Below are 15,000 nucleotides of genomic sequence, written 5' to 3' on the forward strand. Positions count from 1 at the left end.
TCAAATGGATAGGGCAATTCACTCAGTTGGAATATAATCGTTTTACATCTGGGACCTGGCTTGAATCCATCCACAACTGATCTGATAAAGTGTCTGCTATTAGACAACTGTTAAGCCAAATGAGTTTGGCAGTCTCAATCCAGTTCCTAGTAAACATGATCCACATGCTATAGTCCAGTAGCAATTAAACAGTCTTGTTGAGGAAGGCTAGATGGATGGTTGGTATATGAAATACAAATTTCATTTGGATTCTCTTTTTAAAGGAAAACTACAGATGACATAAATGGTTATACCATTACACTTTATAGTGCCATTCTATCATCCCATATTCTTGTGTTTTATGCTTTAAAATAGCTAGTAAGAGGCAACCTGGGAATGGACATTTTACCTAGAAATTTCCTTTGCTGTGATATCATGAAGGTCTGCTTCAATGACACAATGAATGGACAGTTGAATTCATTAGGAAAAGGTAGGCTGTGAACAGCACCACTTCAATGAAGATGTATACCATTTTTATGTAAATGTATTCTGGAACAGTATGCATGTTTACTAAATACTAAATTAATTTTCATATCAGTGGCATTTTAAATTGTCGCACAATTAAACTACCAGTTTGCATCCATGGATTAAAAAGGAACTTTTGAAAACCTGCAGCAATTTGAGTACAAGTGAAATAACATTTTTCCAGTACTTGATTGAGTATCTTGAGTTTTAATGTTACCTTTGGACAGATAGGGTTGGATTTTAAAGCCCCTCCACCGTTGGGAAGGTTGGTGGGAGGGAAGGGGCGCTGGTGGGCAATGAAGATCAGTGTGGCAGAGGCCTGCCACCGGCCCCGACAACGACAGGCCCTGTGCCGATCTTGGCGGTGAGGCCTTGTGGCGGTTACCCCACTGCTCGGTGACGGGACCCCCATTTCAATATGTAAACTAATTTACATGCCTGATTTAATGAGGGTCCCGTCGCCTCCTTAATCACAGCATCGATCTTCATTTGGGTGACTGACAATGCCACCCTTTCGAATTCCCCTTTGGGGAAACGTGGCAAGGCATCTGTGGGGGAGGGGGATTTTTTCTCTGTGCTGGAGCGGGGTAACATCGCTGCGGATTGGTCGGGGGGATGGGGGGTGGTGATGGGAAGGGATGAAGGGCGAAGGTGCTGAACTTCCGGTGGGGGGGTGGTTAAAATTCTTAATAATGAATTCCGGGGGGAGGGGGGTGGGGAAAGAGCAGGAATATTTTGAGATGCCGTGTGGTGGGAAAATGAATTTAAAGGTAATTTATTTCTGCTTTTGGTAATTCAACTGACCTGGCCCTTTAGTTTTTAAATCTATATTAAGGGCTGTAAACCCTTTAAAAATGGTGCTGGCACCTGCAGATTGGTGCCGGGCGCCGTTGCCTGCAACGGCTTGCCTGCCGCCTCCACGTCATCGTGGGGGCGTGGGCGCCATGGCCATGCAAATGAGCCACCGTGTTTGAAATCGCGGTGGCTCCGTGATGCAGTGTCCATGCGGGTGGGGTGCTTTTCTTTCACCTCCGCCACCTACTTCGGCAGCAAACTTAAAATGCAGCCCATAGGGTCTGCAGATAACACTAAAAATAGGATTGCTGCTTAGGCATGTAAGTTGGGAACAGAATTTACTTCTCATTTAAGTGTATCCTGCTATAATGAAGAGCTTTTAAGTGTAATTTATATATATTATATATATATATATATATCTTTTTGGCTTGGCTTAGCATCCTGCTATGTATTAAAATAAGTTTTCTAAAAAATATCACATTTGAAATTTCACTGCTTGCTTTATATGTGTCTTTAGCTCCAATTCCATTCAATTGCTCCAGATTGCTATGTGTTTCTAATTCCAGTGACATGTAATGTCAACACTAAAGGCCATATATCAGAAATGTAAGGCCTGATAATGATTTTCTGCTTCATATTTAGGGGACTGCAGTTGTAAAATGATTGTTTCTAGTGTTTTAAACTAGGCCTACATGCCATTAACTTGAGCTAAGTTTTGTACTCCACACTAACTTAGGTTTGATACTGGTGTATCCCTGAAAAAAGCATAAACAAATGAAATAATTCATGTTCAACCTAGAAGTTGGGTGGGTATTTGTGCCCAGGATAATGTTGACGTAATACAGTTTTAATGAGATGAATGATTAATACAGTTTTTTTCATTTTTTTCACCTTCCCACAAGTTCATGGGGTGTTCTTAAATGACATATTGCAGAATTATGAAGGCATCCGTCTATTTGGTATACTGCATTCTTATTTATGTTTCCCTTTATATTATTTGTCAGCATTGAGCAAATGTATCAACTATCAGAATTGTATCAAAACCAGTGAACAGGAAGAAAGCTATAATGGAATAAAGTTATGCTGTATGTAAAGCAGGGATGGGGTGGGGTGGGAATGGAAATATATTTTCTTAATGTTTGCATTTATACAATAGAATTCAGAACACTTATATCTACCTACTCAAAGCTCCACACTAACATCATATTCTTTGCCTGGCTCCGTCGACTCTCCATGCCCCCAGATTTCAATTTCAAAATTATCTCCGCTTTCAAATTCCATTCTGGCCTTGCCGCCCCCACCCCCACTCCCACTCTCATTGCAGTGACCTCTTTCAGCCTTATGTTTCTGCTTTTGCACAACTTCTCTGGCATTGGTCTACTCCTTGTTTCCTATTCTGTTTGTTCCACCATTGACAGCTGTTCTTTATCTATCTTGACCTTGCCTTCTGGAACTCCATCCCAAAATCCTAGTGCTTTATCTGCTTCATCATGCTTACAAAGTCAACTAATTCCTATTCTTCCCACATTTATATTTTCATTTATCTTACAAGAACTATTTGGATTTATATAGTGCCTTTAATGTATTGAAAAAAAGCCAAGGCACTTTACAAACTGACGATTGGGAATGAATGCCAGGAAAAGAATGATTAGGATATAGGGTGGTCAGCTTGCCTTAAAAGATTGGTTTTGAGAAGAATTTTAAAGGTGGGAAGTGAGGTCCAGAGAGTTGCAGAGAGAAGGACTATTTTGTCTGAAGGCTCTGCAACCAGTGGTGAGGCAAAGAATAGAAGACCAGAATTAGAGGAATGGAGCTTTTGGGAGCCCTGCTTATAGGGCCAAAGGAGCTTGCAGATATAGTGTGGGGGAAGCCTATGGAAAGATTTATAAGAAAAGAGAAAGACTTGCATTTATATAGTGCTTTTCACAACCATCAAACATTTCAAAGTGCTTTACAGCCAATTAGGTACTTTTGAAGTGCAGCCACTGTTGTAATATAGGAAATATAGGAATACAGATAATATAGGAATGTATGATTGCTAAATTTGCTAATGACACAAAAATAGGTAGGAAAGTAAGTTGTGAAGAGGACATAAGAGTCTGCAAAGGGATATAGATAGATTAAGTGAGTGGGCAAAAATTTGGCAAATATAATATAATGTGGGGAAAACGTGAACTTATCCACTTTGGCAGGAAGAATAGTAAAGCAGCATATTACTTAAATGGAGAGAGATTGCAGAACTCTGAGGTACAGAGGGATCTGGGTGTCCTGGTACATGAATCACAAAAGGTTGATATGCAGATACAGCAAGTGATTAGGAAGGCAAATGGAATATTGTCTTTTATTGCGAGGGGAATTAAATGTAAGAGTAGGGATGTTTTGCTACAGTTGTATAGGGAATTGGTGAGACCACATCTGGAGTACAGTTTTGGTCTCCTTATTTAAGAAAGGATAAAAATGAGTTGGAGGTAGTTCAGAAAAGGTTCACTCAATTGATCCCTGGGATGGGGAGGTTATCTTATGAAGAAAGGTTAGATAAGATGGGTCTGTATCCATTGGAGTTAGAAGAATGAGAGGCAATCTTATTGAAACATATAAGATCCTGAGGGGACGTGACAGGGTGGGTGCTGAAAGGATGTTTTCCCTTGGGGTAAAGACTAGAACTAGGGGACACAGTTTAAAAATAAGGGGTCACCCATTTAAGATGGAGATGAGGAGAATGCTTTTTCTCTGAGGGTCGCGAGCTTTTGGAACTCTCTTCCTCCGGAGACCGGAAGACAAAGTGTCTTTGAATATTTTTAAGGCAGAGGTAGATAAATTCTTAACTAACAAGGAAATCAAAGGTTATCGGGAGGGTAGGCCGGGAAATTAGAGTTGCGGCCACAATCAGATCAGCCATGACCTTATTAAATGGCAGAGCAGGCTTACCCTTGCTACTAATTCGTATGTTTGTATGAAACGCAGCAGCCAATTTGTGCACAGCAAGATCCTACAAACAGCAGTTGTGATGATGGCCTGATAATCTGTTTCTGCAATGTTTACTAAGGGATAACTTCACTAGTCTTCTCAGAAATAGTGCTATGGGATATTTTACGTCCACCTGAGAGGGGAGACGGGGCCTCGGGTTAATGTTGCATCCGAAAGACAGCACCTCTGACAGTGCAGCACTCCCTCAGTTCTACACTGGAGTGTCGGTCTTGATTTTTGTGCGCAAGTCCTGGAGTGGGTCTTGAACCCAGAACCTTTTGACTCAGAGGCTACCAATTGAGTCACAGCTGACACCTATGTATGAATGAGTATTTAGTACATTGAGGGATGGGGACCCAGTGGAGATCAGCAAGGATGGTGGTGATGGGTGAGTTGAACTTTATGGAATAGGTCATAAGTCGCAGAGATTTGGGCAGGCAACAGTCTGCTGACCTCATCTCCTCTGGAGATCTCGCTACTACATAGTCCATTTCTGAATCTTTCCTTCCTTTTTTGGACTTCTCTATCTCTGGGGATACTTTGTCCACTTATGTCTATCTGGAATATATTTCTTCCCACCCCACTTTCTGTAAAGAAGACTGCCTACTTCCACCTCTGTAGCATCGTCCGACTCTGCTCCATCTGAGCCTATATGCTGCTGAAATCTTCATCCATGCCTTTGTGACCCTTATTTGACTATTCCAATGCACTCCTGGCCGGTCTCCCCCATTCTACCCCCGCCCCCCACATAAACTTGTCATTCAAAACTCTGCTGCCCACATCCTTACCCACACCAAGTCCCTTCACCCATCACTTCTGTGCTCAGTGACATACATTGGCTCTTGTTCAAATAGCAGCTTGATTTTAAAATGCTCATTCTTGTCTTCAAGTCCTTCCATGGCCTCACGCTATCTCTGTGATCTCCTCCAGCCGCTCAGCCCTATGAGATGTCTGGACTGTTGAGCATCCCCGATTTTAATTGCTCCATTATTGGTGGCCGTGTCCTCAGCTGCCTAGGCCCTAAGCTCTATAATTCCCTTCCTAAACTTCTCTGCCTTTCTACCTCTCGTTCCCTGATTGACTCGGTGTCAAATTTTGCTTTGTAATGTTCCTGTGAAGCACCTTGGGGCATTGTATTATGTCAAAGGTGTGATATAAATACTGCAGCAGATAAGCTGAGCCTGGGCAGTCAGGGGATGTTAGAGCTACAAATAGGGTGTCATCATTACAGGAAGCAGTATGGAAAAAATATACCAGCTGGACAAATACAGTTGTTATTGCCTCTATTCCCTTCTCCCAGTTTCTCTGTCTCCATCATAACTGTACTAATGAGGACCCCTTCCACATCAAAATGTCCTCTTTTTTTCCTCAGCCAAGGACTCCCCACCACTGTGGTTGACAGAGACCTTCACTAAGTCTGTTCCATTTCCTGTGCTCTGTCCTCACCCTTTCTTCCCCACTCAGTGTCACCCTTCTCCTCACCTTCCAAGCACACAAGCTTCCGCATTCGACAATTCATATTCTACCATCACAATCCCACCTCCAAACAACAGTTCGCCTCCCCTCAGCATTCCAAAGGGACTGTTTTTTTTTCTTTTCCCCAGCCCACCGCCTCCGAGACACCTTGCTTTACTCTTCCACCATCCCTAACAGCTGCTTTCCTTCCCTCAGCAACTTCCCATGTAAGTACATAGTCGCAACACCTGCTTATTAGCCACCACCTGTTTTAGACCCCAAACACTCTTTCTGTGTATGTCTCGAATCTGGAGTGCTGCATTTGCTGTTTGTGTGATCTCTGCCGAACACCTCGCTATGCCCTCAGTTGAGTCCTTGAGCTCCCTGTCACTTGCCATTTCAAATCTCTGCCACTCGCTGTCTGAACTCTCTGTCTTTGGTTCCTATGAAGTTCAATATAAGATAAAGGAACAGTGCCTCATCTTTCTACTAGGCACCTTGAATCCCTCTAGCCTTAACATTTACTTTCAACAACTTCAGACCATAATTATAGTTCCCATTTTCTTTCTGGCAGTAGTTGCTGGCAATGTTGGATAATTGTGCCAGTGTTTCTAGGGAGGTGGTGAGGGAGGAATTGGGTTGGTACTTAAAATGGTGTCTCTTTTTTCCCACTGCCAAACGCCTCCCACCTCCTGTCTTTTTGGAACACAACTAGCATAGAAATGACGGTAGGCCATTTTGCCCCTTGAACTTGTTCCACATTCGATGAGATCATAGCTGATCTGTGACTTAACATATCCCTTAATACTGTTGGCTAGCAGAAATCTATCAAGCTCAGATTTATAATTTTAGCAATTGACCCAACAGGGTGATAAAACAACAAACGTGCCAGTTTTTCTTTCCTTCCACCAGACTTCTGGGCTACTGGAGACTGCTCCGCCTTGTCAGGTTTTCATGCCTCCCTTTCACCTTATCTTCTTTAGCTATTTACACATTTTCTGTTATTTCCCTCATTCAGACCCATTTTGTCTCCTGCTAATAATACTCCTTCTAAGCGTGATAGGCTTGTAATCATTTCATGTTCTCCAGTCAAGCTCTTCACAAGTCATTCTATTTTTGTGTATGTATTTTTTCTTCTCTTTTTCTCTTCTGTTCCTTTTTAAATGCCTTTCATTATAGAGTCGTTACAGCACAGAAGGAGGCCGTTCGGGCCATTAGTCCTTACCTGCTCTCTGTAGAGCAATCCAGTAGTCCTATTCCCCCACTCTATCCCCGTAGCCCTGCAAGTTTATTTCCCTCAAGTGCCTATCCAATTTCCTTTTGAAATCATTCGCGCCTCCGCTTCAACCACCCTCGTAAGCAGCGAGTTCCAGGTCATTACTACTTGCTGTGTAAAAAAGTTCTTCACATTTCTCCTGTATCTCTAGCCCAAAATCTTAAATCTGTGTCTTCTATTTCTTGTACCATCAGCTAATGGGAACAGCTTTTTTTGGTCTACCTTATCTAAACCTGTCATGGTCATGCACATCTCTATCAGAGCTCTCCTCAGCCTCCTTTGCTCCAAGGACAACAACCCCAGCTTCTCCAACCTAACCTTGTAGCGAAAATCCTCATCCCAAAAATCTCCTATGCACTCTCTCAAGTGCCTTGACATCCTTCCTAAAATGTGGTAAACAGAATTGGGTGCAATACTCTAGTTGTGGCCTAACCAGAGCTTTATAAAGGTTCAGCATAACTTTCCTGCTTTTGTACTCAATACCTGTATTTATGAAGCCCAAGATCCCATATGCTTTACTAACCATTCTCTCAATTTATTCTGCAATCTTCAAAGATCAACCCCCAGGTCCTCTGTCCCTGCACACTCTTTAGAACTGTGCCATTGGGTCTGTATTGCCTCTCTCTATCCCTTCTACCAAAATGCATCATCTCACACTTTTCTCTGTATTAAATTCCATCTGCTACTTGTCTGCCTATTTTGCTATCTATGTCACAAGAAATAGGTGCAGGTGTAGACCATATAGCCCATCAAGCCTGCTCTGCCATTCAATACAATGGTGGTTGATCTTAAGCTTCAACTCCACTTTCCTGCCCCCTCGCCATATCCCTTGATGCCCTGAGACCAAATATCTGTCTATCCCAGTCTTAAATTATTCAACGAAGAGGCATCCATAACCCTCTGGGGTAGAAGATTCCAAAGATTCACAACCCTTTGAGTGAAGTAATTTCTCCTCATCTCAGTCCTAAATGATTAGCCCCTTATCCTGAGACTGTGCCCCCGTGTTTTAGATTCCCCGACCAGCGGAAACAATCTCTCAGCGTCTACCCTGTCCAGCCCCTTCAGAATCTTGTATGTTTCAATAAGATTGCCTCTCATTCTTCTAAACTTGAATATAGGCCCAATTTACTCAACCTCTCATCATAGGACAACCCCCTCATCCCAGGGACCAAGTTAGTGAACCTTTTCTGTACCGCCTCCAATGCAAGTATATCCTTTCTTAAATGTGGAGATCAAAACTGCACACAGTACTCCAGATCTGGTCTCACCAAAACCCTGTACAATTGTAGCAAGACTTCCTTATTCCTACTCCAATCCCCATGCAATAAGGGCCAACATGCCATTTGCCTTCCTAATTGCTTGGTGTACCTGCATGCTAACTTTCTGCGTTACTTCTATAAGCACACTCAAGTCTGTTTGAACATGAACACTGACAAGTTTCACACCTTTTCAAAATATTCTGCTTTTCTATTCTTAAGACCAACTTCACACTTCCCTACATTATATTACATCTGCCATCTGGTTGCCTGCTCACTTAACCTGTCTATATCTCTTTGCAGCTTCTCTGTTCTCCTCACAGCTTACCTTTCCACCTACCTTTGTATCATCAGCAAACATAGATACATTAATCTCTATCTCGTCATCTAAGTCATTAATATAGATTGTAAATAACTGAGGCCCCAGCACTGATCCTTACGGCACTCCACTATTCACTGTCTGCCAGTTGTCCGATTGCATTTGATTGGTATCATCCTCACTGTTTGCCATACCTCCAAGTTGAAATTTTACTTCGTATTCCAATATCCAGTCATTTATATATAAAAAAGCAGTTGTCCTAACAGTGACCCTTGGGGCCACTCTAAACAATCCTCCCATCTAAAAAAACACCATTTACCACAACTCACTTTTCTGTTCTTAAGCCAATTTTATTTATCCAAGGTGGCACTGACCTTCCTATTCCATGAACCTGAGTTTTGCTAACCAACCTTTAGTACTTTGTCGAACGCTTTCTTAAACTCCATATAGACAACATCTACTGCATTCTCTTCATCAACCTTCTCAATTACGTCATCAAAAAAATCAATTAGATTAGTCAAACATGATCTGCTTTTTACAAATCTGTACAGGCTCTCATTAATTAACTCAAACTTCTCCAAGTGCCTGTTAATTTTTTCCAAAACCTTACCCACACTGATGTTAGCTGACTGGCCTGTGGTTACTAGGAATGACTTTGCACCCTTTCTTGAACAAGGGTGTGACATTTGCCACTTTCGAATCCTCTTGCACCTCCCCCATATCTTGGGAACATTGGAAGATTATGGAAGCCCTTCCGCTATCTCCACCCCCTTTTGCAACCTGCGAGGCAAGCCATTTGGACCAGGCAACTTATTCACTCGAAGCGTAGTCAGCCTTTCCAGTACGTCCTGCCTGTCAATTTTCACCCCATCCATTACTTCTACCATCTCCACTTCTATTGATAGCTTGTCAGCGTCCTTTTCTTTATTTTATACTGATTGCTAATTATTTTAGTCTTGCCCTGTGCCGGCAAACATATATCATCTTCTTTGTTCCTGATCGGCCCCACGCTGCATCATACTACCCGCTTACTATTTACATGCCATTAGAAGATTTTTGGGTTCCCTTTTATGTCAACTGTTATTCTATTCTCATTCTCTTTGATGTCTTATTTTCCTCTTCACTTCCTCTCTCAACTTATTGTATTTGGCCTGGTTCTCGCTTGAAGAATTCACCTGACGTGCATCATACACCCTCTTATTTTTTTGTTTCATCATATTCTCGATCTCCCTCATCATCCAAGAAGCCCTGGCTTTGGTTCCCCTGCCTTTCCCTCTTGTTGCAATGTACTTGAAACATCTCTTCCCTTAAGATCACCTATTCTGACATTACAGTTTTTCCCTGTCAAACTTTGGTTCCATTTTACCCTGGCTAGATCCCTCTCATCCCAATTTATAATTTCTACTTTAGATTGTTCCTTGCTGTTCTCCATTACTAATCTACATCTTATGATACGAATATCACTTTAATGCAAGTGCTCCCCCCAGACACTTGGTCCACTTGGCCTACCTCATTCCCCAGCACCAGATCCAGCAATGTCTCCTTCTTAGTTGGACCAAGAACATACTGGTCAAGGAGGTTTTCCTGAACACATTTCAGAAATTTTGCTCCCTCCTTTCCCTTTACTGTAACATTATCCCAATCTATTTGGGTAATTAAAGTCCCCCACTCAATGGTTTTTGCACATCTGAGATTTCCCTGCAGATTTGCTCCTCTATCTCTCTCACTATTCGGAGACCTGTAGAATATCCCCAGTAGTGTGATCATACATTTGCTCTTCAATTCTAACCAATTGTATTCTGTCTTTGACCCCCTCGAGGACATCCTCTCTTTGCAAAACTGCGGTGTAATCAGTACTACAGGCACTTGTCCTTTTATCTTCCCTTTCTTTTCTGAACACTTTATATCCATGAATATTAAGCACCCAGTCCTCACCATTTTTAAGCCATGCTTCTGTTATTGCCACTACATCATATTCCCATACAGCTATTTGCATTTGTAGCTCACTAGCCATATTTGCCACACTTTGGGCTGGATTTTGTTGAGCGCCCGACATCAGGCTCTGTAGCGAGCGGAGCTGGAAGATTGCAGTGGCAGCGACCCGCCACGGAGCCCAACGCCGGGAATGTCAGGCCCGATCTTCCCAGCGGCAAGGAAGCTCCATGACGGCACATGCGCTGCTCTCCGGCAAGACTCGGATTTCAATATTTAAATCACCTATTTAAATGGAAACCTGAGTGATCTTACCAGCATTTCCTGATCTTCCGAATGATGTGCGGTACCCCCGTGCCTTCACTTTCCCATCCAGGGAAAGCTGGCTTCACCGAGTGGGGTGCATTTGTAGTGAGGTTGGGGGCGCGGGGTGGAAAGGGTCAACTCTGCACTGGGGGTGGGGGGAGGGTTGTACTCTGCACTTAAGTCACTTGGGGAAGCAAAAGGAGTCAACTCTGCACTTAGTGCAGTTGGGATGGAAAACAGGTAATCTGGGCTTTTCTAGTGTGGGGGTGGGGAGGGGAGCGTTGGTCAAACTTTATTTTTTTGTTGCAGTTGGTAGGGGTGGAGGAACGGGGTCAACTTTGATCTGTTAACGCAGGCCTGGCAGCCCTTTACAAATGGCACCAGTGCCTGCGCAGAAACATGTTGACGCATCGTCAAAGCGGCCCCCACCATCTGATTGGGGGGGCAGCCTGCCCTACATGTTATAATGAGCCGCCAGGCTGAAGATTGCGGCGGCTCGGGGCACCATTTTCTCGCCCGGCGGCGCGGAAACAAAATTCAGCCCTTTGTGTATTTACATACATACATTCTAAACCTGTCTACAAGGAATACAAAGTCCTTCTACTCCTATCTAATATGGTATTACTTCCTTCTCTAATATTATCCAACAATCTCACTCCTTTATGCATCTTATTCCTCTTTTCTACTTCTATATGCTGGTGCCCATTTCCTTGCCCATTTAGTTTAAACCCTCCCCAATCATACTAGTGAACGTCCCTGCGAGGACATAGGTCCCAGCCCTGTTGAGGTGCAACCCATTCCTTTTGAATAGGTGTCTCCTGCCCCAGAACTGTTCTCAATGCCCCAAGAATGCCAATGCCTCAAGCCACACATTATTCCTCCCTATCTTGCTGTTCCTATTCTCATTGGCACATTGTACTGGGGGTAATCCAGAGATTAGTACCTTCAAGGTACTATGTTTTAGCTTCCTGTCTAGCTCCCGCAAGTCTGAACGTCGGACTTCAATACCTGCCGTCTCCACATCGTTGGTACTGATGTGTACCACAACTTCACACTCCCTTCCCCCTGCAGGATATTCTGCACCCACTCCGTAATGTCCTTTACCTTGGCAGCAGGGAGGAAATACACCATGTGGACCCACAATGATGGTCAGAAGTGCCTATCTCCCTCTAACTATGGAATCTCCTATAACAACTGCATTTCTACGCTATGCTGTTGCCCTCTGTGTAGTCCCTCGCTCGTGGGTTCCATGGTCTGGACTGCACACCTTCAGGGTGTCGTCAATCCCTGCAGTCTCCAGTGCTGAGTACCAGTTTGACAGTGGCACACACTCCAAAGACTCCTGCACCTCCTGCCTCCTCTTAGTTTTCTGGATGGCTACCCAACTAATATCCTGCACACTGTCTGCTTGTGAGGTGGCCGCCTCCTGGAATGTAGGATCCAGGACACTCTGGGGCCCTGGTGCTCCGCAGTGACTCCAGCTGCCCCTCAAGCTCGGAATCCCTGAGCTTGAGCTCAGGCAGCTGGAGACACTTCACACACACATGTTGCTCCAAGACACATGAAGTGTCCCGAAGCTCCCACATATTACAGGAATTGCAAACATCAGGTCTCAGCTATCCATCCTTGATCTAAAAAGAATCTCTTTTCCCTCGTTTAAAATTTAGTTAGTATGTTGTTTAAACTATTAATTTTTATTAATGCCTCTAGACCTCAGGTTTCACTGTCTCCTGCCCCCTCTCTCAGATTGCTTCTTGTTTTTTAAAATGCCATAACATCTTCCCTCACTCACCTAATTCCCCAAGTTTAGTACTCTAGAAGCAGTATTCTATAGAACTGGACTCCCTTACTGCTTACTCCATGCATTAGCAAAAGCCTCCTATATTTATACGATCAAAAATTCCAAAGACCTAAGTCAGCCCCTGTTGACAGTAATTTTCCAGTCACTAGTCACCTAATAAACTGCAACTGCATCTAGCAGGCAGCTTGTTTACCACTAATTAACACTGTGAACAAAACTACAAGTTAAGGTTAAAGTTAAGTTAAATGCTATAAGCAAACCTTAAGTAAAGTCTGTAAAATATTTCATTTCTGAAGAGGGTCTAAGACCTGAAATGCAAACTTCTGTTTCTCCACAGAAGGTGCCTGACCTCGTGGGAAATTTTCAGGTGCTTTGTTGTTGATATTAGATGCTACATGTAAAGTCACCTTAATCAGCCAGGCCAGAACCATTGCAAATATTCACTGGTTCAGGTGCTGGTTATTGAAGGTTTAGCGGTGGACAAACTTCCTGGGCAGTTCTACACCAACTACAATGTCTGAAAGTCTACTTTACTCTGGAAAGCTAGGTTAAGAGAAAATCTTAAGTCATATCAGTAACTGAGAAAAAGAAGGGAAGTTTTGGAGAGTGAGGAAAGAATAAATTCACAAAGTACTTATAGTTTAAGCAAATATATGTTCATGGGGAGTAGAATAAAAACATATATTTTATAACACAAACAATTGGGCATAAGAAATTTTGGGAAGCAAACTGCATCTTATGCTAGTTTAGTAAAGCAGTAAATAATAATGCAACCTTATTTGTGAAGCTAAAATTGTACAGTATCAGTAAGATATGTAATGTTTTTAACCTAGTCAATCATGTGATGTAAACCCTTGGTAAATTTGCTACATTACAATGAAAGGTGAACTGCCACATGTTGGTCTGTAGCAGAAGAAACTCCAGTCCAGGTCTTATGCTATTTGTGAGTAATGCCATGAGAGGTCTAATGGTATTTTATAATATATACAAAGTTTATTTCGTAATCTTCCTAAAAAAAAACATCATACTAGTCATGATGTCTTATATAACATCAACCAAAATGCTCTTTATATAGCAATCAGAAAAGTAAAAAGAGTCTTCCGGGGGGAAAAAAGAATACCTTCATATACACCGAAGTGTAATAAAATCTTGCAGTATGAATTGGTGTCTTTAAATGTTGCACTGATGATGAGGAAAATCATGAATACTGGAAATCTGAAGTACAAATGGAAATAAACAGTGGGTCAGTCAGTTTCTGTAATTAAAAGACAAATTACTGTTTTAGCTATCCTAGAGGTTTTTTTTTACAAGCTTCTTCATCTTCATTCTCAAATTTAGCAACATTGTTTGACCCATTCTACTAATTGACTCCTTTCTAATTTATTGATTATTTGTATAGCAATGCATACATAATAGAATTAGTAACTACTTTAATTATAGTAAATAAAAGATGCACTGGGCAACCTCCTCCTGCAACTCCAGGGAAGAGAATATTTGTTCAGAAAAAGATTTATTCTAGTACATATTCTTTTGTTTGTTTAGGGTTTACCACAAATTGTGTAAGTGTTGATAAATGTTCGTCCTGAGTTACAAGTGTTTTCCTATCTGCTCGTTATATTTTCCTTATATTAAAAGGTATGTTAATGAGCAATGTGTTTGGGACAGCATCAGTAATTTGGCTATTTTCCCTTCCACAGCATTGCTAAATATGTACCATATCATGAATGTCTTGTCAATTGTTTTGATATGGCTCTTTATTGTGGAAATATTGGTTTATTTGGTCCCTCTGCACATTATTATAGTTTTACTGTGCACAAGTAGATTAGTTAACTTACTAGAAATAATTGTTTCAGTAGGGTAATCGTCTTTAAAAAGAAAAGTAACAAATTGACTTGAGTCATACTTGGAGAATGCATGAACTAATGTGAGCTTTGTGCCAAAGATATGCAGACAGCAAATACAAAGACTAGTAAATTAGTATCTGGGCTGTCAAATGTAATAAAACCTGTATTTATAAATAACGTGCAAAACCTGATCAAATAAACAAGCGTCATACAGCTGACAGAGTTCATAGGCAAAATGTAGATTTAAGTCTTCATAGATATTCCAGCAGTGATACTGTAAATTAGTTTTCATCCGTTGTCTTAGTTTGGAATAGTTTCATTGGCAAAGATTAGAAATGGAATTGTGAAATGGAAACTACAAATGGAAGCTTTAATGTAGCAGGCTATGAGTTTATGACCAATCCTATCAAAGCATTTATTCATGTAAGGTTCTTGTTAATTTTCTCTTTGATGCATTTGTTGACTTTATTTCTGTGTTTATATTTGCTTCAATCTTTTCAAACGCAGTAAAGTGCAGCTTCTTCCCAAGACCTGCATGATATTCA

General features: G+C 41.9%; 1 protein-coding gene across 3 annotated transcripts in view; it reads left to right on the top strand.

Annotated features, from left to right (window-relative positions):
- cdin1 (CDAN1 interacting nuclease 1) overlaps nt 1-15,000 on the top strand; it is a 142,389-nt gene that overhangs the window by 9,030 nt on the left and 118,359 nt on the right. The window contains exon 1 of one of the 3 annotated variants that reach the window (XM_068039390.1): nt 361-469. The exons of the other annotated variants lie outside the window; for them this stretch is intronic. Within the exon in view, the coding sequence (XP_067895491.1) occupies nt 376-469 (94 nt within the window). The 5' untranslated portion in view covers nt 361-375. Of the gene's footprint in view, nt 1-360; nt 470-15,000 lie in introns of those variants that run through there. 3 annotated transcript variants of the gene reach the window in all.

Source organism: Heterodontus francisci, chromosome 9 (assembly GCF_036365525.1).
Source record: "Heterodontus francisci isolate sHetFra1 chromosome 9, sHetFra1.hap1, whole genome shotgun sequence".
Lineage (NCBI taxonomy): Eukaryota > Metazoa > Chordata > Chondrichthyes > Heterodontiformes > Heterodontidae > Heterodontus > Heterodontus francisci.